General features: G+C 36.0%; 4 protein-coding genes and 1 pseudogene across 4 annotated transcripts; all 5 read right to left on the bottom strand.

Moving 5' to 3' along the window:
* Positions 1–740: 740 nt before the first annotated feature.
* On the bottom strand, positions 741–1589 carry LOC127430946 (G-protein coupled receptor 183-like). The gene has a single exon (XM_051681076.1). It carries the CDS (start codon positions 1587–1589, stop codon positions 741–743), a length of 849 nt encoding a protein of 282 aa, XP_051537036.1.
* Positions 1590–5649: 4060 nt separating this feature from the next.
* On the bottom strand, positions 5650–6480 carry LOC127430945 (C-C chemokine receptor type 5-like). Its single transcript, XM_051681075.1, has one exon. It carries the CDS (start codon positions 6478–6480, stop codon positions 5650–5652), a length of 831 nt encoding a protein of 276 aa, XP_051537035.1.
* A 2440-nt stretch (positions 6481–8920) lies between these two features.
* Positions 8921–9739, bottom strand: LOC127430944 (hydroxycarboxylic acid receptor 3-like). The gene has a single exon (XM_051681073.1). It carries the CDS (start codon positions 9737–9739, stop codon positions 8921–8923), a length of 819 nt encoding a protein of 272 aa, XP_051537033.1.
* A 4449-nt stretch (positions 9740–14188) lies between these two features.
* On the bottom strand, positions 14189–17457 carry LOC127430943 (G-protein coupled receptor 35-like; annotated as a pseudogene).
* A 2348-nt stretch (positions 17458–19805) lies between these two features.
* On the bottom strand, positions 19806–20645 carry LOC127430942 (hydroxycarboxylic acid receptor 2-like). Its single transcript, XM_051681072.1, has one exon. The coding sequence runs from the start codon at positions 20643–20645 to the stop codon at positions 19806–19808; it is 840 nt and encodes a 279-aa protein (XP_051537032.1).
* Positions 20646–24663: the final 4018 nt, after the last annotated feature.

Below are 24663 nucleotides of genomic sequence, written 5' to 3'. Positions count from 1 at the left end.
AGAGCTACTGTATATGTGTCTCTTTACATTAATTTTTTGACATTACGGGTTTTCGCCAGCAAGTTGCGGCAAAATAAACATTTTGTGTGTAATATGAGCCAGTTTGGTGACGTGAAGTGATCTGCGTCAATCAGTGTTTTCATTCATCAGCACTACGTGATCGCTCGGATTACAGTTACACTACTAAAGCTAGGAAATAGCTTTAAACAGCTTTAAACTAACAACTATAGCATTAACACTCATCACAACTGAGAGAAACAACAGACTGAATAATTACATAAACTTATGGCGCCTTCCTCTTACCGGAGTTCCCACATTGGAGAGTACATACTGTTAAAAATGGCAGAGAAGATTGCGGTTTCTATAGTGAAAGGCTCTTGCGCACCAGCTACTGTGAAATAGGGAGGAAACCCCTGCTTAGACGGCTATTTTTCCACAGAGAAAATAGGATGCATTTGACCAAAATGATATTATCTTTAGAAAGCTGACTAACACACTACGGAATCTCTGCTGTGGAGTGGCAAAAGGTGATCGCACATGCTCTATCTCTCTCTTTACTTGTTCAGTGAAATGTTGTATATAAGCAATATCACACTCGCAATCATGCTATATGGCCCTAAATCAGCACTGCTGTGATTACCTACGGCACTGCGGCTGAGTATATATACCTGTATATATACAGCATATATATACACACACACACACACAATTATATAAGTTATTGATGCGTATCACAATTGTCAACATTTATTTGGGGAACAATGGCAGGGGAGTTTTCCAGCCCTGTGTAGATAGAGTACAGGATGTACAAAACCAGACAGCAAATAACAAATCAAAGCAATATACTCCAGCGGCGAAATATTTAGTTTGAGAATAGTAAAGAATCCTGAGATAGTAGATGGGACATACTGGATAACCATGGTCACAGTAGTTATTAAAATGAGATAAAACGCTCTTCTCTTCACGTGGTTTTCCTCCCCTCTCTCTCTCCCGCTCTCTCCTGGTCCTGACTGCTTCAGAGCTCTGAGAACAGCCGAAAGGCAAACCAACTGAATAGAGAGGAAGATTAGACACTGCATCGATAAGAACCAAAAATGTTTAATGTTTTGTGAATCTATAGTAAACATGCAGACGAAACAGGAGCCAAAACAAATGATCCAGGCGGCAGTGGAACAGATTGCTCTATATCTGAGAGGTTTGAACTTCAGAAAGGTTACAGGATGAACCACTGCCAGGAAACGCTCGACACACTTCAGACACTGAAACAGAGGGCGACCAGTGAGGCTTAGTCCTAATAAAAAGCACTCCAGTGTCGTGAGACATGAAAACCACATTGACAATGCAAAGATGAAACTATTCAGACAGTTACCAATCTCACAAACAGAGAGATTGAGATTGAAGAATCCTGATGCAATTCCACTTTGTGTTCCTGTGACGATGAGCCATATAACATATGAGTGTGCGGGAAGACCAAACAGGAAATTGATGCTGTACAGACAAATTTCCAGACTTTCCATTAGATCAATGGAATCAGTTGTGGAGATTGTGGATGCTTCAGGTGTGGTGGAGTTCACTGTTGAGTAATTCATTTCTTCCTTGGTTGTCTTCTCAGCCCAGCAGCTCACAAAACATTGGCCTATAGTATATAATATTGCAACTGTGATCTATGGAAACAGTAAACCAGTAAGTATGAACCAGTAAATTCTGTTAATCTGCTCAACATAAGTGAGATTTCAACACATTCAGTATACACGATCCAGCCTGTATTTCCACAAAGATCCCAGTTTAAATCCAAATAACCAAAACACACCATTATTAAATGACTTCACAATATTAAGTTATAAATTCAGCAATATTTACTTTTATAGCCAACATTTACATGCAAAATATTAATTTCCACTTTGAATTGTTACTTTTTCCAATTAAATAACTAATGCATTTAACTTGACCCACAAAAAACTTGACCTTGGGAAATACTGAATCATCAGAGGGACATTTCTTAGGTTGAAACTAAAAATTGAATCAAAACGAGGAGTAACTAAATTGTTTTCTATGAACAGTTTTGTCTTGATTTTATTATTTTATTATTTTTAATCTTGCATACCTTGAGTTTTAATTGCAACAAACTTCACTGACTTTGAAATTGTGCTCTAAGCAACATTTTTACACAACATTTATTAACTGACAGTAAAAGACACCAGCAGGATTTAAACAGTAATAAGAAAAAAACAAAAAAACAATGGTAAGTTGCATCTATTACCTGAACAGGGAGTATCCTGTCTTCCCAAAAAATCTTCATAGCCTAACAGGGCTTCCACAGGTGTCACACATTATACACCTGATATGCAAATTTTAGTCCAATCATGTAAAAATCATGAGAGAGGGGGAAAACATATCTGCGTTGTGATAGGATATCAAGTTTAATGCAATAATTGTTGTGGCAACCGTCAGGGAAAAAGGCGACGCTGGGTCATTGATGAGGTGTTTAACTGAAGTGCTGAATATGTGTGGGATGCGTTGTACATGAGTTGTACATAAAAAGGTCTTTATATTATGAAAGGATTTCAAGTTTAATGGGGGAAAAACCTCTATGATAACTCAATATATGCCACATATAACAATTAAATCTGATAAAGACACAGAATAGTCTTAATATATATGCAAATGCACTATAAAATATTCGATGCACAAGAAGGTCAGTTTGAGGTGGTGAATGTCTCTAAATAAACAGAACACTGAATGACAGAGGAACACAAACATGTTAATAACATAACATAAAATGTTATTTAGAGGACAGAGACAACTCAGCTTAAAGAAAAAAGAAATGCACAAGTGGCAATTGTGTCATTCCTGGGATTCGGTAATATTTCAACTTGGAAATTATTATTTGACTACATTTGATTAATTGTCTGAATACTCCAAAACATTAGGCACATATTAAACCTCCAACAAATCATATTTTCCCACATCAGGCATCAAATCCCTTTTATTATTTTCTATTTTGTTCTGATATGGAGATAATGGAAGTGGTTTGAAAATGATTCTACACAGTATTTGTTATAAAATAAGCATCTACTGTACCTGCTGCTTATGTGCCCCTTATGCAAATTTAATGACTACAAATATAAAATTGATGACAGTTTTCTTATTTTAATGTGATAAAGCTGCAAAAAGTCAAATTGTTTGTCTGTGGCCTCACTGTTTTTTGTAGAAAAAAATAAAAAAATAAATAAATCAGATATTTAACTAAAACCCCAACTTTTTTGAGCTAGCCCTTAACATGTCAGGCTGTGCTCAGCAAACAACAGATTGATTTTTAGTTGTGTTCCCATTTTAATTATCAAATAGCATCACTTTTGTCTCATATTTTTGCACCCACATATTTTTAACACCATGTTTTATTCAAGTAAATATATATAATTTTTAATACATAATACATTGACTATTCCATACTTTTGTTACAATATTCATAAATGTACTGAATAACTCAGGTTTACAGTGAAGAAATTTAACAGGGTTGAGTGTGACAGAGTTGTGGATTTTTCCTCAAAATGGACACTGTTCTTCATGTGGTGTAGGACAGAAGACCACATAGCATGCATGATATTAATAAATTATATATATATATATATTTATGGATTAAAATATCATATTGAAAAGTACTGATTTAATATCTTAATTTCGTGTGACAGGGTTGAGTTGTTGAGCTTGACCATACCCATCTTACCATAACACACTTCACAATATGAAAACAGATTATTTAAAAAAAATAAAAAATAAAAATAACAATCATGATTTTTTTGGTAAAATATCTTTCTCAGAAAAGGAACACAAACAAATATTTACATAAATGACAAAACTTATAGACAAAGTGCACTTTTTTTCTAGGTGCAAATTAAGTGAAGTGCCTTAGGGCCATGACATATTGCTTGGTTTAAGATAGAAAGAAGACATTATTTTGTGATAAAGATTATTTTAATGCAATAACTCTTTTAATTCATTATAATGGGCATATCAATATCTTGTAAAAAGCTTTCAACGTTTAATTTTAATGAACGACCACTTCATAAGATCTGGGGGACTGAATGATTACCGAATCCCAAGGAAGTAGAGAAAATTGCCAAATTTGAAAGAACAGATCTGCTGTAAGTACTCTAGTAACTTTGTATGGGATTTGCATTAGGATTTGTTATCTTGGTATTACATCTTTAACCTGTCATTTATAGTTATTTCATGCTGGAGATGGCCAATCCATGAAATAGTATTAAGGTCGAAACATACTCTACTTAAGTACAGGAATGTAGACACGTGTGCGTAGTTGCTTGCAAAATATGTCACTAGTATGCATTGCATTCTCAATGTTTCCACAAGAGCCACTATAGCAGGATTAATGTGAACTTTCCGCTTCTTCAGTGAGTTTTCTCTTTCTAGATAGATACTCACAACAGTTTGAAGAGAATATTGCTGAGCATGTATTTGAAAGACAATATATATATATATATATATATATATATAACAGTTTACCTGAACAGCACATCCAGTTTAATGGCAAAGACGTTTGAAGGTAACTCTACCAGCCACTTGAGTACTGAGGTTTGTTAACGCCACGACAACGCAAAAACGCATGTGAGCATGTTAAACCAAGTAGGTATTGCTGCAGACCTGAGATCTCCAAATGGGGCCGGAATCTTCAAAAAAGGGCGGGATAACTCTAGAAGGAGGATTCACCAATTCCAAAAAGGGGCGCCAATTCCACACACATTTAGGGTAAGAGAAAGAGTTAGGTTAGGGGCTCTTTATATCTTTGTTAGGGGTTTGGAGTGCCCACCCCGTTTTGGAGCTCAGCCTGCAGCTATATGCTTCTTTGTTCAACGGGACTGCACAATGGCAATGCGGTGGCCATGCGCTTGCATCTGCATTCATATATGTGCGTAAAGTATATTTTTGGCCTTTACTGTTGCTTCATGCTGTTTCTCTGCGCAATTCTCTACTCGCTATGTTTTCTTCCCTTTGCTCTCATTAAATGTTCTGTGTCTCTACCTGTTTTATTGCATCGGCACTTACATTAATGCAGGGAAGAATTGACGGTATCGCTGTGATGGGGAAAAGAGTTCAGGCTGCAGGAGGTTGACACTCTGCATGGACTGAATAATTACATTAGGCGCACAACACTGGCTGGCTTGACTGGCTTCAGCGTGGTTTTCCGAGATTTCCTATACGGTATAATGTAATGTATATAATTTAATATATCCTTGTGAGTTTTATAGTAAGATGATGGGATTAATAATAGACTATAATTATAAAAAAAAATATATATATATATATATTTAAAGATTTCACCATGGATGAGCTGCATAGTTTATGGTAGAGCTACAATTACAATGTGAAATTTCATACATAGTGTTTTCTAGCAACAGTAAGAATTTAGACATTATAATTTAATATTTCTTCTTGTGCATGCAATTATTTTGAGGGAGGGCCCAGTCATCACCAAAACTGCCTCAGATACGAGGGGTTGAAGCAGGAAAAAACTGGCATATTAAACTATGACATTTATTTACAGTTGCACAGTGTCACTTCAGAGTGATTAAATCATAAGAAAAATAATGTTCACTGACTTCATTTGGTAAAAGGTCACAATTGCAGGTTTTATGGAGAACAGAGGCAGGAGAGTTTTCCAACCCTGTGCAGATAAAGAACAGGATGAACATAACCAGCCAGAGCATAACAAATCCAACCAGTGTACCAAACTGCATGAATGTATTGCTTGGTCACAACGGTAAAGAATCCTAAGATAGCGTTTGGGACATATATGATAACCATGTTCACAGTAGTTATAAGAATGAGATAAAATGCTCTTCTCTTTATGTGGCTTTTCTTTTCTCTCTCCTCCACTCTCTCTCCTGGTCCTGACTGTTTCAGAGCTCTGAGAACAGCCGAAAGGCAAAACAACTGAATGGAGAGGACCAGTAAGAACTGAATCGATAAGAACCATAGATGTACAATGTTTTCAGAGTCTATAGTAAGCATGCAGACCAAACAGAAGCAAAGACAAATGATCCAGGCTACTGTGGAACAGATCATTTTGAATCTGAGAGGTTTGAACTTCAGAAAGGTTACAGGATGAACCACTGCCAGATAACGTTCAACACAGATCAGACACTGAAACAGAGGACGACCACTGAGGACAAGTCCAAATGAAAACTGTGTTAATTTCATGAGGCTTGAAAACCAAACTGACAGTACAAAGAACAAACAATTCAGACAGTTGCCAATCTCAGAAACAGAGAGATTGAGGTTGAAGAACTCTGATGCAATTCCACTTCCTGTTACGATGAGCCAAATAACATAGGAGTGTATCGGAAGACCAAACAGGAAATTGATGCTGTATACACAAATGTCCAGTCTGGTTATTATGGAATGAGTTGTGGAGTTTGTGGATGCTTCAGGTGTGGTGAAGTTCACTGTGGAATTGTTCATTTTCTTCTTGCTTGTCTACTCAGCTCCAAAGCTTAAATATACAGTATATGCAAATAATACTTCAACAGTTATCTATGGGAAGAGAGAAGTATAAAAATGTGAAACACCCATTAATATCCTCACACGTATATGATGAGAATAGTAAGACATTTTATAATTCCTGTTCTGATTCCTCTTAGCAATTCTGGTTCTTTAACGGTTCCATTAGCAATACTTTAGTATTCTTTAAAGGAAGAAATGGCATTTTTATTTGATGTATGCCCTTGCCAGCCTGTTACCAAATAATGAAATGATTTCATATATGAACCGAACAAATTCTCACAAAAGGTGTGTTTACACAGAATTTTAAATTAAGATATTGTATTAATTCATTATTATTATTATTTTTTTATAAAAATACCACTAATTACAACAAAATTCATAATGTGTATATTTAACCATGCATTGTTATATCAACAATCATCCATTAATAACTTTCATTTAAGTCTCATGAGCCTTTAGTACACATAAGATATGTTTTGCAGTATAGATTCAAAAGAATCAACTGATATGATTCATTTGTTCGGGAGGTAACGCTGTATGTTTGGCAGCATAGATAAAAGACATTTTTTTTTTTTTTAAATGACGCATAAGAGTCTCTTGCTCAGGAATCAGACTACACTGGTCAAACTGTATGTTTCATGCTGCTGATTCAATGAGGTGTCGCAGTGTTGCTGAGTGGTAGCAGGAAACACTTTCAGAGTATTAGATGGTGTCATTTCTGGATCTGTGAAGAGTGCATGCTCGACCACAGTTAATGGAACCAAAAGTCATGAAAATTGTTAAGATCTGGTATTTTTTTAAATAAAACCACTTCTGAATGAACATCTCCTTTTGTGTTCCAAAACAGAAAGAAATTAATACAGGTTTGGAACAACATGAGGGTGCGTAAGTGATGACAGAGTAATTTTGCACAAAACCCAAATTATCCCGAATAGAACTGCATTCCAATATTAAATGATTCAGAACATTAAACCTGAAAATAGTGATACTGTTGGGTATTGTTGAGGCAGAAAAACAATAAAATGAATCAAAAAGAGGAGTTTGTCACCTGAAGAGTAGATGCCCAGTCTCTATGGAAACCTTTAAATCTGTGCTGTGTTTTGTAGACTGACTTCAAAATTGTCACAAGTATATGTGCGTGGCTTTATATGCTGCACATCATACAAAACCCAAGATATGCAAATAATTAAAGGCAATATACAAAAGGTTCAAAAGGGCAGATAGTTCGAACTGTATACATTTAAAGTGAAGAAAAGGCTAATTTTAATAATCACATCTTGTGGAATATGATGCACACAAATGAAATCCAGGAAGACAAAAAAAAAAAAAAAAACATGTCTTGTTTTGTTCTTAAATATTTTATTGCAATGTACTATTTTGAGTTTTAACTGCACCAGACTTAACCAACTGTCTTGACTTGGCATTTAAATAAGTGACATTGTCTTTCAGATAGTTAGGGCCCCCGAGCCTCAAAGCAAGATATATTTATTTATTTATTTATTTATTTTGTATAAAGTTATTCATAGTCATTTACTGTTAATTTGCATAATTATTTGTTGTTGATTTATTGTTAACTTTTGTTAATTTATTGTTATTATTATGTTATTATTATTATTATTATTATTATTAATAATAATTTTTGCTTTTTGCATTTTGTGTTATTTATAGTAAGATTTTGCTTTGGGCCCCCAAGTAAGATGTCGCTTAGGGCCCACATATGCTCAAAAGTATTGGTGTTATAATGCAAAAAGTATTCTTATTATTATATTAGCAGAATATAAGAAATAAGATTATATGAATATATTTATATGAAAAATATAAAAAAGACATTGTCAGTCAATGAATAAATCTTCAGTCATCCCAAACAGTCTTTCTACATCTGAAACTGGCCAGCACAGGTAGTACACATTGAAGAACTGCTATTCAGATTTTCAGACAGTGCATTAAAAATTATGAGAGACAAAATACTGTGTGTGTGCGTGCGTGCGTGCGTGCGTGCGTGTGTGTGTGTGTGTGTGTGTGTGTATGATGTCGAGTTAAATGCAATCATCTCTCTGGCAACCCGCAATTTGGAAAAAGGTGAAGTTGGGTCATTGATGAAGTGTTTTATTGGTTTATTAAGTGTGTGAAAAGTATTTTACATTTGAGGAACACTTCAAAATTATGAGAAAAAAATAAATAAGTCTTTCTATTATGAAAGGATTTTATGTCCGATTAAAATAAAAACCCTAAAAAAAAAAAAAACCTCTATGATAAAACCTCAAAATGTAAATAATTGACTAAACATCAACAAGAAGGAAATTAAGAAAAAACAACTGGCAAACACTTACAGCAACAGTCTAAAGAACAGCCATAAACAACCACCAGATAAACACCCACACAATAGGCTAAGTATGCTTTACGAGGAACAAAGGCAGGAGAGTTTTCCAGCCTGGTGCAGATAAAGAACAGGTTGCACAAAACCAGCCAGCACATAACAAATCAAAGATGTGGCCCAAGGTGCCAATAAAAACTGTTGTGTCAGAATAAAAAACAATCCAGTGATAATATATGGGACATATATGATAACCATGTTCACAGTAGTTATCAGAATGAGACAAAACGCTCTTCTCTTCATGTGGTTTTCCTCCTCTCTCTCTCTCCCTCTCTCTCCTGGTCCTGACTGCTTCAGAACTCTGAGAACAGCCAAAAGGAAAAACAACTGAATGGAGAGAAAAGGTAGGAACTGCATCAACAAGAACCACGTTTGTGCATAAATGTTTTTTGAGGCTAAAATAAGCATGTTCAACAAACATGGCCCAATACAAATGATCCAGGCCGCAGTGGAACAGATTACTCTGTATCTGAGAGGTTTGTACTTTAAAAAGGTTACAGGATGAACCACTGCCAGGTAACGCTCAACACAGATCAGACACTGAAATAGAGGACGACCAGTGATGGCTAGTCCATATAAAAACATTGTTGCCATCGGGAGATTTGGAAACCAAATTTTGATTATATCAAGCATGCAATTTAAACAGTTGACAATTTCACAAATAGAGAGATTGAGGTTGAAGTAACCTGATGCAACTCCACTTCTTGTTCCTGTCAGGATGAGCCATGAAATATAGGAGTGTGTAGGAAGGCCAAAGAGGAAATTGATGCTAAACAGACACATTTGTACACTTATAAACATGGATGCATTAGGTGTGGTGGAGTTCACTGTCGAGTAATTCATTTCCACTTTGTCTTCTGTTTGTCTTCTTGGGTCACAAACTTGCAAAATTTCCAGTAATAGATAATGCAACTGTGATTTACGGAAAGAGAGAATGTAAATGCACAAATCGAACTAAATAAAATGGAGTTAAAAAGACAAATATAAATTAAATATAACAATATATTTTCAATAAATTCTTGTTTGTAATCCTCATTTAAGAGCATTTCAACAGTATGACTTGCATGTAGCCTACATGTAAATTTTGACACATGTAAAGGTGTTTGTAATTCTATGCAAATCCCCAAATATGCCCAGAACAAAAATGCAGTTTAATACTAAATGACTTTAGAACATGATTTGATTCCATTCATTCAAAGTATGAACATTCATATATATATATATATGTATATATATATATCAAATTTTCATATTTTCCTTGAACTGGTTTGAAGTAAGCTGTTTATTCTGTTTGACTAAATAAATAGAGCTTAGCCCCAGGGAATTCATCAAAATATATGCCCTTGTACAATACCTGATAACAGTGCCATTTTTATATATCATTCGGCAGAAAAGAAATTAATAATTTATTTTTTTTAAAAGTTTGTCACCTGAAGAGTGAATGTCCAGTCTTTCTAAATGTATTTAAAGCCCAGTGCTGTGTTTTGGAGACTGACTTCAAAACTGTGACAAGGTCACACATAGGTAGCTTCATATACTGCAAGTTACATAACACACTGTATCGCTTATTCAAATATTTCAAGCACAAAGAATGATGTTTAAAAAGACAGATAGTCCCACCTGTGTAAACATTTGAATTGAAAAATACATTTTACTTCAATGTGGATTTTTTTTCTTGTTTTTTTTTTTTTTCATTTGATAGCTCATGATCCAGTATTCCCATTAAATAAATAAATAAATCATGGTCGTCACTTTGTCTTAAAAAGTGGTGAGGACAGTTGGGGGTTCTCAGACGTGCTGGTTGAGATGGCACAATACAGCAAAGGCTCATGAATATTACTTAAGTTATCCAGAAATTACTTATAATGATCTTTAATGGTTTTATTATAGGCTAGTCTACAGTATGTGATGTATTGGTCCAGAGATCAGTAGCAGAGTTGTAGAGTAGCCTATTTATAGTTATTTTCACATTAAAACTAAAAACAATGAAATAACTTTATTGACAAAAAGAAATAAAAAATAAGGATTTGTGTAAAAATTTAAATTGTGACTTCAATAGCGTGATCAGTGCATATGTTCAATAAAATAAGTTGGTTAGGGTTGAGAGCAGCCACAGATTGTGTAATTATTTGCCACTTGATGTTTATTATTGCATTGGTATTCAAACATTATGATTAGGCCTATAATTTATTTGTGGCCAGATGCAATAAAAACGAAGGAATCGTGGGCTGAATGGTTGTTATAATAAAAAGACTTGATGCTAGATTGCCACCATTTTTGTCTTTACATTGTCTGCATAATATGAGAGTTTTATCACACTTTTTGCTCAGTGGTATGCTGGAAGAGTGTTGAATGGCTATTTTTGCACTCATTTTCACTATTTGCACACATTTTTGTACTTTATATTGTATTTATAGGCTATTCCACAAATGGGACTGTGACAAGGAGGAGGGCGGGGCCGGGCCGTGAGTGGGCAACGAAGGTCATGGCGCGGTCTCTCGGGAGGGTGATGTCCACCTTGGTGGTCCAGGAGCGCCACCTTTGGCTCAACCTGGTCGAGATGGGAGAGGCCGAAAAGGCACGGTTCCTTGCTGCCCCCATTTCCCAAGTTGGCCAGTCTGGCAACACCGAGGACTTTGCCCTGCAGTTCTCGGCGGTGAAGCAGCAGACGGAGGTTATCCAGCACATCCTGCCCCGGCGCAGCTCAAGATCCCACACCCCATCTGCTCGTCACCAGGGGCGTCCCCCTGCGGTGACTGCACCGGCTTGTCCCTCCGGCCGAGATGAAGAAGGGGTTTTACAGCCCCTAATTCATTGTACCGAAAAAAGGCGGTGGGTTGTGGCCAATCTTGGACCTGCGAGTACTGAACCAGGCTTTACACAGAGTCCCGTCCTAGATGCTGACGCAAAGACGCACTCTAGCGGGCATCCGGCATCAAGATTGATTCGCGGCAGTAGACCTGAAGGACGAGTACTTCCACATCTCGATTCTACCTCGACACACACCCTTCCTGCGGTTTGCATTTGAGGGTCGGGCGTATCAGTACAAGGTCCTCCCTTTCGGTCTGTCCTTGTTCCCTCGCATCTTCACGAAGGTCGCAGAGGCAGGCCTTGCCCCGCTATGGGAAGTGGTCATTCGCATACTCAACTATCCCGACGGTAGGCTGTTTGCAACAGGCATGCAGCCGCCAGCTTATGGACAGGCCCATGGCTGCGTTGATACATCAACTGCCTCGAGTTGCTGGCAATTCTGCTAGCCCTGCGGACGCTCTCGTTGTATGTCACAACTCGCCTGCCATCTCCTCCTCTGGAGTCAGCAGCACCTCAAGTCACTGCGAGCCACTCACATCCCGGGCGACCTCAACACTGCAGCGGATGCGCTGTCATGGCAGGTTACCCTCAGGTGGTCCAGCTGATCTGTTGTCGATTTGGACAGGCACAGGTAGACCTCTTCGCCTCCCAAGAATCCTCCCACTGCCCGCTCTGGTACACCCTGACTGAGGCACCTCTCATCTGGTTGACTTCCTCCGAGCCCTGTGGCATTCGAATTTTCAGAGAGTCTCGCTGCTGGCCCAGTACACGTGCTAACTAAAAGCCCTGTTCTGGGGTAGGTGCTCTGCATGTGGCGGTTCCCTTTAAGGTAACCCCATGCGATGTATATCTTCCTCTAATTCGTTTCCCTGTTGGCAAACTGCGTGTTCCTTGGGCAGAGCCCCCTCTGCCACAGTCTCCATGTTTGTAGTAACTCCTCCCCCGTTGGGTAGGATCTACCATGAGACTTCTCCACATGGTCGGCAAGACCATGTGACATATTTTCCACTTAAATATCCCCCCTCTCTGGGCGAGGTGTGGTCTCCTCGGTGTCCTCCCCTTGGGAGGGACACCCCCTGACTAGACTTGGTCGGCCCAGTCGGATATTCCCCCTTTTCTTAGGGAGTGGAAAAAAAAGAAGGGGAAAAGAGGCCATGACTGGGCTAGCCTGTCTCTATCTTTTGGGTAGTTGACTTGTCCCCAAAGGGCCGTTTGACACTCATAACTATGTTGGGGGAAGTTACGTGTCAGCCTGGTGCACTGGCTATGAGGCACGCAGTTGTCTGCCCGTCACACACTGCCAGTTCACGTAACACAGTTCAGCCAGTTGCGGCGTTTTGTATAGGGACCCCTAGTGTCATTGCATCGACACAACGTCGAGTGAGTGACAGATAGGGAACGTCATGGTTACTTGCGTAACCTCCGTTCCCTGATGGAGGGAACGAGACGTTGTGTCCCTCCTACCACAACGCTGAACTACCCGCTGAAATGGCCGGACTTTGTCTTGGCTCCTCAGCATAAAACCTGAATGAGTGGTTGCATACCAGCTCCTTTTATACCCGTATGTCCAGGGGAGTGGCATGCAAATACCACTCACCAATTTTTATTGGCCTTTTATCAAAGACCAGAGGCTCTCAAGAGTGACCCCTAGTGTCACTACATCGACACAACGTCTCGTTCCCTCCATCAGGGAACGGAGTTTACACAAGTAACCATGACGTTTTAAACACAGGAAAGTCAATTTGAGGTAATGGATGTCTCTAAATGACAGAGGAAAACACTAACATACTCTTCAACTCTAATTTAGACTTCTGAGACCCCAAGTCCTCATATAGGGACATGGAATTTTGACTTCCCTGTGCCATATACAGTTTATTTTCATTGAATAATAAATTCATTTAAACCTACTGTCCTCAAGTCAGGAGACTCTAGGCTTTCATTTAAGGGTTAAATTATCAAAGCATGGAGTCACATGACAAAAAAGATGGTGGCAATTTCAGTGGAATGCTTCTATGGGAGCAGACCATCTGCTAAGGAAACTCTCGTACGAGGAAAGAAGGCTGTATTTTTCAATAACCCAAGATCCATTGTGTGTTGTCACCATTGGGAACCATTGTCACCATTGCTTTTACTCCTGATTTCGGGTTTGGAGTTCAGTTCCAGGCTGCGGATGACATTTGCTCCAATTGACATGGTTGGCAGTCATTGGACTGTGTTGAAAAGTACTTTGATTGAGAATTGATGAAGCTACTTTCTCATGAAAATGGAAAAAACATTGTAATAAACAATTTGATACACAAAGCTGACTTTATAGAGCTTTGTATTAATTAAAAATTCCAAATCATAGACCCACTGTCCCCATATGAGGACATCAGTTTGTTGGCAATCTAATTGCTGTTCTGAGAAGTTGCTTTGTTTCCATGGATATATCAAGTGCTACTTGTACAAATCATAAAGGGAAATGGATAATGCACACTTCAATCAAGTCTGGGTCTCAGGAGATGAGAGGACAAAGACAATTCAGCTGAAAAAAGTAATTTACTGGAATTTGAAATTTTCCCATTAAATTTCAAATAGTGAAATATCACATTTGCAGGATTTATGGGGAACAGGCAGGAGAGTTTTCCAGCATTGTGCAGATAAAAAACAGGCTGCACAAAGCCAGTCAGCACAAAACAAATCAAAGAAGTTAACCAGAATACAGAAATATATTGCTGTGTCAGAATGGCAAGGAATTCTGTGATGGTCTAGGGGACAAATATAATAATCATACTCACAGTAGTCATTAGAATGAGAAAAAATGCTATTCTCTTCATGGTGTTTTCCTCGTCTTTCTCTCTCCCTCTCTCTCCTGGTCCTGACTGCTTCAGAGCTCTGAGAACAGCCAAACAGCAGAACAGCTGAATAGAAAGAAAAGGAAGAAACTGCAATGAGAAGAACCATGTATGTGCATTAACATTTTGTGAGACCAAAATAAACATGTTGCACAAACATGACCCAAGACTAATGATCCAGGCAGCAGTGGAACAGATCACTCTATATCTGAGGGGTTTGAACTTCAGAAAGTTTACAGGATGAACCACTGCTATGTAACGCTCAACACACATCAAACACTGAAACAGAGGACGATCAGTGATGTACAGTCCTGATAAAAACATGGCAAGAGTTTTGAGATTTGAAAAACAAACTGCCAGGTGAGTAAACATGCAATTCAGACAGTTTCCAATCTCACAAACAGAGAGATTGAGCTTAAAAAATCCACTTCTTGTACCTTTGACAATGAACCATATATCATAGGAGTGTGTAGAAAGACCAAACAGGATATTGATGCTGAACACACAAATTGCTACACATCTCATTGGTCCAATGGAATTAGTTGTGGATTCGTCAGGTACTGTGGAGTTTACTGAAGAGTTATTAATTTCTTCTTTGTTTGTTTTCTTCGGTGACCAGTCCAGCTCACAAAGCTAAATAAATAACGCAACTGTGATCTACGGAAATAGAGATTGTAGATGTTCCAGGTCTTTGGAATGAAAGAAACAAAGTCAAACATAAACTAAACTTGACACTATATTTTCAATAAATCCTCATCTGTAATCCTACACATTCCCAAATTTAAGTCCAAATAAACAGAGAAGAGCATTTCACTATTAATGACTTACCCTTCATTTTATCACAGGTCATTTTAATACAATGCAGAATGCATATTACCCCAGTTATACCCAGTAAAAGAAACTATAAAATTAGATGACTTAACACAATGTTTGATTCTATTAATTCAAATGACATAGTGTCTACATTCATAGACTATATAAATAAGGAAAAGGTCTTTGAATTTGATCATATTTCCCTTGAATGAGTTTTAAGTATACTGTTCATTCTGTCTGATGAAACAAGTAGAGCTCAGACCCATTTTTACCAATAGCTAATCCATATAAAATATTTGTAACCCTTGTACAATATGATAACCGCAGTGACATTGTCATCTAGGACTATCATTTAACAGAAAATTATTGAATACATTTTTCAGAAGGGTTTGACACCTGAAGAGTGAATGACCAGTCTCTTTGGATATTTAAATCTACGTGCTATGTTTCGTAGATGGACTTGAAAACAAGGACACATGGCTTAATATGCTGCATGTTACATCAAATACATCATATTCAAATATTTAAAGTACAAGACTGACAGAAAAATAACAATAATAACAACAGATATTTTCCACCTTAAAAGACCATAGTTCTGCCTCTGTTTGTTTGTAGAAATATTCTGCCTCTATTGATGTGGTATAGCGAGGGAGAAACAATACTGGAGATAGCAGATTAAAATAGTGTTACTCGCTATTTGGCTGGTAACTGTTTAAGGAATTGCAGCACAATGCAAGTCAAGTCATTTTTATTTGTATAGCGCTTTTCACAACAGACGTAGTTTCAAAGCAGCTGTACAGGACATTATGCTGTAACAGAAAATAAAGCTGTAATAGTCATCATTGTGCAATATGATCAAAATATGACTGCAGATTATGCCTTAATAAGTAAATAATAATTGTATTTAGACCCCCAGTGAGAAACCCAAAGCCGACCATGGCAAGGAACAAAAAAACTCCATAAGATGTTGGTTAATGGAGAAAAATTACCTTGGGAGAATCAATGCTCACTTTGGGGGCTAAACAGCATGAACATAATGCCAATATTAGTTATCTGTAGAACAATTCATGTATTAAATTAGTAAACTAATTAAATGTTATTGTCCAGTGTTAAAACAAAATGATGTTTAGTGACATTAGTGACAAAATCTTTGAAGTCTATCCTGTATAAACTGTTGAAGTGCACGTAGATGCATTGTCCTTTGTTATTTGGCTGATGAAGGCTTTAGTTGGCAGTTAATTATTTATTCCATCCTATACAGGTATACTCCGTACCAGTCATTATTAATTACAACTCAACATCCAAATTTACCAGTTTTCCACCAACAATTGATCATAACTCATTAACCTACTTATTACAAATTTCCTAGTGCATATTTAAGTCATTTTATGTGTCAAATTGTTTTTGATTGCCAAAAAAAACAAAAAACAAAAAAAAAATGAGTATTATTTTGTCTCTCATAAGAAACTTTAATTAGCATTTTTTCCATTTTTTTATTTTTTCAGAAAATGTCTCATCTATATCATTTTATTTGTCTCCAAACACACATTTGGGTTTGTGAAAAACGTATGTTTTTTTTAAAATGTAAAAATGCCAAAAGGTTTCTGCGAGGATTAGGTTTAGGGGTAGGTGAAGGAGAAGGGTTAGGGGATAGAAGTTTGTACAGTATAAAAATCATTATGTCTATGGAGAGTCCTCGTAAAGATAGGAGTACCAACATGTGTGTGTGTGTGCATGTGCATGTGCGTGTGCATGTGTGTTTATATTAACCAGGTACTTCCTTTTAAAAAAAAAACATAAAATTCCTAATTTTTACATCATCAGGTTCAGATCACCTCCATAGAGGATGTCATGAAGTTTCAGGCCGAAAAGGTGTTAAAATCTAAACGGGTCAAATTGACCCAGTGGGTCCTTCAAGGGTTAAGAGAGTGTAGTCCAACTTTTGACACAGACACAGGTAACAATACATGGTTAAATTGGTATGGATGCTCCCTAATTATGTAAGATACAAATGACATATAAACCGTCAACTAAGAACATCTGTTGCGACTCACGTGTTCTTACGACTTTCACCTCTGTGAAATACTTACAGCACAAGTTCATCTAGAATGCATCAAGGATTTTTCCAGAACTTCATGTGGCGACACATACGTACAAAATCCTAAAATACGTGGAACAATATTCTGATGTGTCCATTATTATGAGTTCAAAATGAAATCAGGTTGGTTTGTCTTCATGTTTTTTGACAGGTGTAGTTTGAGATTGATACTGGCTCAAGTGATGCAAATTTATCCCAAATGTAGTTCAAGTTTGTTTTTGTTTTTTTATCAGAAACATTTAAAATTTAAAAAAAAAAAAAAAAAAAAAAAAACAGAATAGGTTGCCGCGACAACCCATATTTGTAAACCCCTGCTTTAATAACTAAATTATGTTCTGACCATGACAATGTCCTGTCTTGTTTTTAATTTTTAGTCTTTACTATGTGTTTGTACTATTTTATTTAGTGTTTTAATTTGACCAAAACTTGAGATGACTTTCACTGTCGACTCACCAAAGCACATTTGTTATGCAATGTTTATCTAACAAACAAAATCATGTTAACAAAATCTTTTGGTTTGTTTTTATCATGAAATCTTGTTTTTGATGGGGCAGTGAGTCAAATATTCAAAGGAATTGACAGCTGAAGAGTGAATGACAACCTCAAAATAAAAAAATAAAAAAAGGCTGACAGAGAAATTGTTGTAGGATTGTATTGGAAAAACAAACTACAAACACATAGCAACCACAACCATATCTGCCAAACACATACAGAATAGATTGATTATTGTCTATGCAAATAAGACTATTAAAGAGTTTATGCACACGAAGGTCAGTTTTAGTGAACATCTCTTAATAAACAGAACACTGAATAATAAAGGAACACACTAACATGTTCATAAACCTTAATTTAGAGAAAAGACAATTCATCTGAAAGTGTAAAAAAAAAATACAAAATATGAGCTTCAAAAATACAGATAGTTTAATCTGAGTCACATTTGTACAGAAAAAGTTTACTTTTATGTGTAAAATGTTCATTTGATAGCTCATGATCCTTTATTTACATAAATGCCAAACATACCATTTTTAAAAACCAATTTGTGGGATACGACGACCACAAATCAAACAGTGAAGAGTAGAAAAGGTGACTGGCTTACATGAGATTACTTGATTTTGAAATAGGCATTTGCATTTACACAACATATATCAAAATTACCTCTTACCAACATAGTCTCATGACAATTCATAATAATTTGTATGAGACATCAAAATCGTAAGATATTGTACAACTTGGATCAGACAAAAATGTATGGATTTTATTCCCATAAACACCACCGAATCAACGAACAGAATTTAAAATCAATACAGATTTGATACAGGTATAGCATTTTTGCTAACCTTCTTTTAAAGAAAGGAAACATCTGTAAACAAATTTTGTTACTCATTCCATATTTATTAATGCTGTATACTATATGACTGATGTATGTCAGTAACCTGCAATGCACTTCCCTTGTCTCGTTCTAAAACACGATGTTTCTCTTTCTTCCATGGTACACAAAAGCTACTTTGCTATTAAAATTGTGGTTAGGTTTAGGCTAAGGGGCATAGACTTTATGGTTCGTTGGTTAGATTATTTTTCTCTGTGGTAGTAAAAGTCATATGTTTCTGTACAATCCAACTTGAATGATTTCTTATGATTTCGCCATCTCTAAGGCCTACAATTATCGTGACTTCTCATGAGGCTATGTTGCCTTTCACTTCAATACAGCTGAAAAAAAATTTGGATTATTGTTACGTAATCTTATTTTTGAGTAGTGAGACGAATCTTGGACTAAATTGTCATCTGAAGAATGAACATTTATTCTTCCAAAAACAATATCTATAAATCTGAATCTGCAAAAAATATATATAAATAAATAAGAAATAAAAATCACCAATTTCAAAGTAAAAATCAAAGGGAATTAAGCATTTAAATGTAACACTTTAGAGCGAATGTTTTTAAGATCATGACAGATAAAAAAATTGTTTTTGACTGGTAGTGTATTTATATTATGATAACACACTTAAAACAATTCTGTGACAACCCTTAAAATTAAAAATCTGAAACTTAGTCAACAATAAAGCATTTTTTTGGAAAAACACACCACAAACAAATAGCAACCACTTATTACAACCATGTAATAAACACAACAGGTTTCACATACTCTATATGTAATTTATACTAGATTTTATGAAGAAAAAGATCATTTTGAGGAGGTGAATGTCTCTAAATAAACAGATCACTGCGTGATAGAGAAATACACTAACATTTTCATAAATCCTTATTTAGAGGAATAAAACTGAAAGAAAAAAACAACAGTAATTTATTGAAATTTGGAATATAACATAGTAAACTATCACATTTGAAGGATTTATCAGGAACAGAGACAGGAGAGTTTTCCGGCACGGTGCAGATAAAGAACAGGCTGTACAAAACCAGCCAGCAAAAAACAAATCAAAGCAGGAAACCAGATGGCTGGAATGTATTGTTTTGTCATGATGGTAAAGAATCCTGAGATAGTAATTGGAACATATATGATTACTATATTCAGAGTAGTTATTAGAATGAGATGAAACGCTCTTCTCTTCATGTGGTTTTCCTCCTCTCTTTCTCTCACTCTCTCTCCTGGTCCTGACTGCTTCAGAACTCTGAGAACAGCTGAAAGGCAAAACAACTGAATGGAGAAGAAGAGTATGAACTGCAGTGAGAAGAACCATGCATGTACATTAATGTTGCCTGAAACTAAAATCAACAAGCAGCACAAACAGGATCCAAGAGTTATGATCCATGCCACAGTGGAACACATCACTCTGTATCTGAGGGGTTTAAACTTCAGAAAGGTAACAGGATGAACCACTGCCAGGTAACGCTCAACACACATCAGACACTGAAACAGAGGACGACCAGTGATGCCAAATCCTTGTGTAAACAGTGCTAATTTTGTGAGAAATGGATAAACAGTGCAAATTACAAAGAACAAAGAATTCAGACAGCTACTAATCTCACAGAAAGAGAGATTGAGGTTGAAGAATCCTGATGCAACTCCACTCCCTGTTCCTTTGACGATGAGCCATACAACATAGGAGTGTGTAGGAAGACCAACCAGGAAACTGATGCTGAACGCATACAATTCAAATGCATGTATCCTATAAGAATAAGTTGTGGGGTTTGTGGATCCTTCAGGTGTTGTGGAGTTCTCTGTAGAGTCATACATTTCCATTTTGTTTGTCTCCTAAGCTCTGTGTCTTACAAAAGCATAAATATTAGCATAATATTGCAACTGTGATGGAAAGAGAGAGCTGTAAATTCAGTAATTCAGTAATTCAGACCAATTTAATCATCCATCATAATGTATACAATCCACTCTCTTCCAAATCAAATCCAAATAACCAGTGCACAACAATTAAATGGCTTCAGAATATGGTTATGTAAATCCAGCAGTTCTATAATTCAAGTTCTAAAATGAACCAAATTTATAGGGAACTGTTTTACCTGAAGAGTGGATGTCCAGTCTCTGTGGATGTATACATTTGCTATGTTTGTAGACTGATTTTAAAGCAGTCTCATCTGCTATATATATCTTCTGCTACGTGTCACATAAAACATGATATATGCAAATATTTAAATATGAGCTTCAAAAAGACAGATAGCCTTATGTATTAAAACAAAATGTAGTATACTTCTTATATGGAAAAGATTTATTTGAAAGCATGATCCAATATTTACATTAATGAAATTAAGATCTAAGATTCACACAAACAGGAAGAGCAAACATTTGAAAACTACAAGAAAATGACATATAGGACTGTATAGAAGGTATATTATGAAAGTGTAGTACTGTATAGAATATCGTAATCTGTGATAAGATTTCAAGTTACTGTAATAATCTCTGTGGTAACCCTCAAAAAAAAAAAAAAAAAAAAAAAAGATTAATGTGGACCCCAAACAAACAACAAACACTTATAATAACCATAACTTAAAATTCAAAACAATTAAAGATTTTATTGACAAGCAGGGCTGATTGAGATGCAGCCTTTCTAAATTAACAAAACTCTATGTTAGAAGAAAAACTAATATGTCAAAAGACTATTAATTTTTTTTATACTTATATATTTTATATATCTGATAAATACAAAACAGCAACAGCTACAAAAAGGATTTCTTTTCATACTATATCTTAAATATTTTCACATACTAATTTGCATGCATTTTATACAATTTCAAGAGAAAAAGACATCTCAAATATCTCCCTTTAGCCTATTAATGTCAAAGATCAGAGACAAATATGCTAACATTACTTTTTTAGCAAGTCCCAAGTTCAAATTTTAAACTTAGATTTTTGTGTTACTTTTTACATGAGTTACAGTATTTCCATTATAGTTTCTCTCAAACTTTGAATTCAAAACGCTTTCCTAATTTCTCTAAAAGTATATTGTTAAAAGTATAAATATGTAAAGCGCTGACTGCCTAGAAAAGCGCTATATAAATGTAAGGAATAATTTACTATTATTGTACTGTTTTGTTTTTTGTTTTCATAAAGATGGAGGGTGTTATTATATTATTATTTATCAAAAATAAGAATAAACATTAATTTTGGGAAAAAAGATAATTCAGATGAAAGAAAAAGAAAACAGAAACTTAATTTACACAATGCTTACAAATAAAATTACTGAACACTGATAGGTTTATGACTTGATCAAATACATTGTGCCTCTGCAAAGAGAGAACATCTAAAATGTGTTCTTTGACAAGGTCGAGCCTTGCTTTTAATTTTCAGTGTTTTGGGCTGTACCATTTAGTCTTTAAATTTAGCCAGGCTTTACTGGCTTTCTTTATTTGACTTTGAAATAGCCCACCAAGGCACATTTGTATGCAACATTTATCCCAAAAATCCCGAACTTCATTACAGAGGCTGACAAAATCAGGATTGCTGTTCTGTAATCTTATTTTGATAGCGTAGTGAGTCACTACAATGAAGTAATAATTCAATGAAGCTGTCAGCTGAGGACATGTGAGGCATCTATTTCTCAAACTAGAGACTCTGATGTACTTATCCTCTTGTTTAGTTGTACATCTGGTCTTCCACATCTCTTTCTGTCCTTGTTAGAGCCAGTTGTCCTTTGTCTATGAATACTGTAGTGTACACCTTTGTATGAAATCTTCATTTTTTTGGCAATTTCAAGCATTGTATAGCTTTCATTTCTCAAAACAATCATTGACTGGCGAGTTTCTAGAGAAAGCTGTTTCTTTTTTGCCATTTTTGACCTAATATTGACCTTAAGACATGCCAGTCTATTGCATACTGTGGCAACTCAAAAACAAACACAAAGACAATGTTAAGCTTCATTTAACTAACCAAATAGCTTTCAGCAGTGTTTGATATAATGGCAAGTGATTTTCTAGTACCAAATTAGCAATATAGCATGATTACTCAAGGATAAGGTTAATCTAGATTTGATCAAAAATGAATTTATTCAAATAGTGATAGTGCTGTTTTTTACATCAATAATGTCATGACTATACTTTGTCATCAGCTGAATGCCACTTTGGTGAATTAAAGTACCAATTTCCAACAGCAAAATTTGTACATTATTCCAAACTTTTGGCCGCCAGAGATATAACAATTTAAAACAAATGGTTTCATCTATTGCCTTCACGGGTCAATTTTGACCCATTTACATTTAGGCATTTGGCAGGCGTTTTAATACAAAGCTACTTACATAGCATTCAGTTTATACATTTTATCAGTTTGTGTGTTCCTTCAGAATTGAACCCATGATCTTGCTGTTTCTAGCGCCATGCTCTACCAGTTTTTCTGATATTATGCAGATTTGTTTGTACATCTATGAATTAAATATTTCTTTAAAAACTTTGCTTACATTTAGCCTCTTTCCTTTGCTCTCACACACATTTTTTTTTTCTTTGTTTCCATATGGGACTGCATCTTGTTTACAAACATGCACACACACCTACGCATACAGTCTCACACACATAAAAAAGACATAACAGATTTGACAAACATAACAAATAATATCAAAAAGAACTACTGTCTAAAGGGTGTGTGGCAAGAGAAAAAGAAGTTCAAGCACACAGTCTAAATAGGGCTTGAAAGAGGAAAAGTCCACATTTTATTCTGCAGTCATATGCAGACTGATCTAATGATGAACCAGCTTGATGGCCAGCATATTCATACATTAACATTCGGCAGTACAGGCAAGCAAACAGAATAAATAACAATAATAATAATAGTAATAATAATAATAATAATAATAATAATTATAAAATAATTTAAAAGGAAGTATTGATGTTGTAGTTGTGATATACAGGTGCATCTCAATAAATTAGAATGTCGTGGAAAAGTTCATTTATTTCAGTAATTCAACTCAAATTGTGAAACTCGTGTATTAAATAAATTCAGTGCACACAGACTGAAGTAGTTTAAGTCTTTGGTTCTTTTAATTGTGATGATTTTGGCTCACATTTAACAAAAACCCACCAATTCACTATCTCAAAAAATTAGAATACATCATAAGACCAATAAAAAAAACATTTTTAGTGAATTGTTGGCCTTCTGGAAAGTATGTTCATTTACTGTATATGTACTCAATACTTGGCAGGGGCTCCTTTTGCTTTAATTACTGCCTCAATTTGGCGTGGCATGGAGGTGATCAGTTTGTGGCACTGCTGAGGTGGTATGGAAGCCCAGGTTTCTTTGACAGTGGCCTTCAGCTCATCTGCATTTTTTGGTCTCTTGTTTCTCATTTTCCTCTTGACAATACCCCATAGATTCTCTATGGGGTTCAGGTCTGGTGAGTTTGCTGGCCAGTCAAGCACACCAACACCATGGTCATTTAACCAACTTTTGGTGCTTTTGGCAGTGTGGGCAGGTGCCAAATCCTGCTGGAAAATGAAATCAGCATTTTTAAAAAGCTGGTCAGTAGAAGGAAGCATGAAGTGCTCCAAAATTTCTTGGTAAACTGGTGCAGTGACTTTGGTTTTCAAAAAACACAATGGACCAACACCAGCAGATGACATTGCACCCCAAATCATCACAGACTGTGGAAACTTAACACTGGACTTCAAGCAACTTGGGCTATGAGCTTCTCCACCCTTTCTCCAGACTCTAGGATCTTGGTTTCCAAATGAAATACAAAACTTGCCCTCATCTGAAAAGAGGACTTTGGTCCACTGGGCAACAGTCCAGTTCTTCTTCTCCTTAGCCCAGGTAAGAC

The sequence above is a fragment of the Myxocyprinus asiaticus genome, chromosome 40, assembly GCF_019703515.2.
Source record: "Myxocyprinus asiaticus isolate MX2 ecotype Aquarium Trade chromosome 40, UBuf_Myxa_2, whole genome shotgun sequence".
Classification (NCBI taxonomy): domain Eukaryota; kingdom Metazoa; phylum Chordata; class Actinopteri; order Cypriniformes; family Catostomidae; genus Myxocyprinus; species Myxocyprinus asiaticus.
The sequence above is the reverse complement of the archived record's forward strand: the minus strand, read 5'-3'. Positions and strand labels throughout refer to the sequence as shown.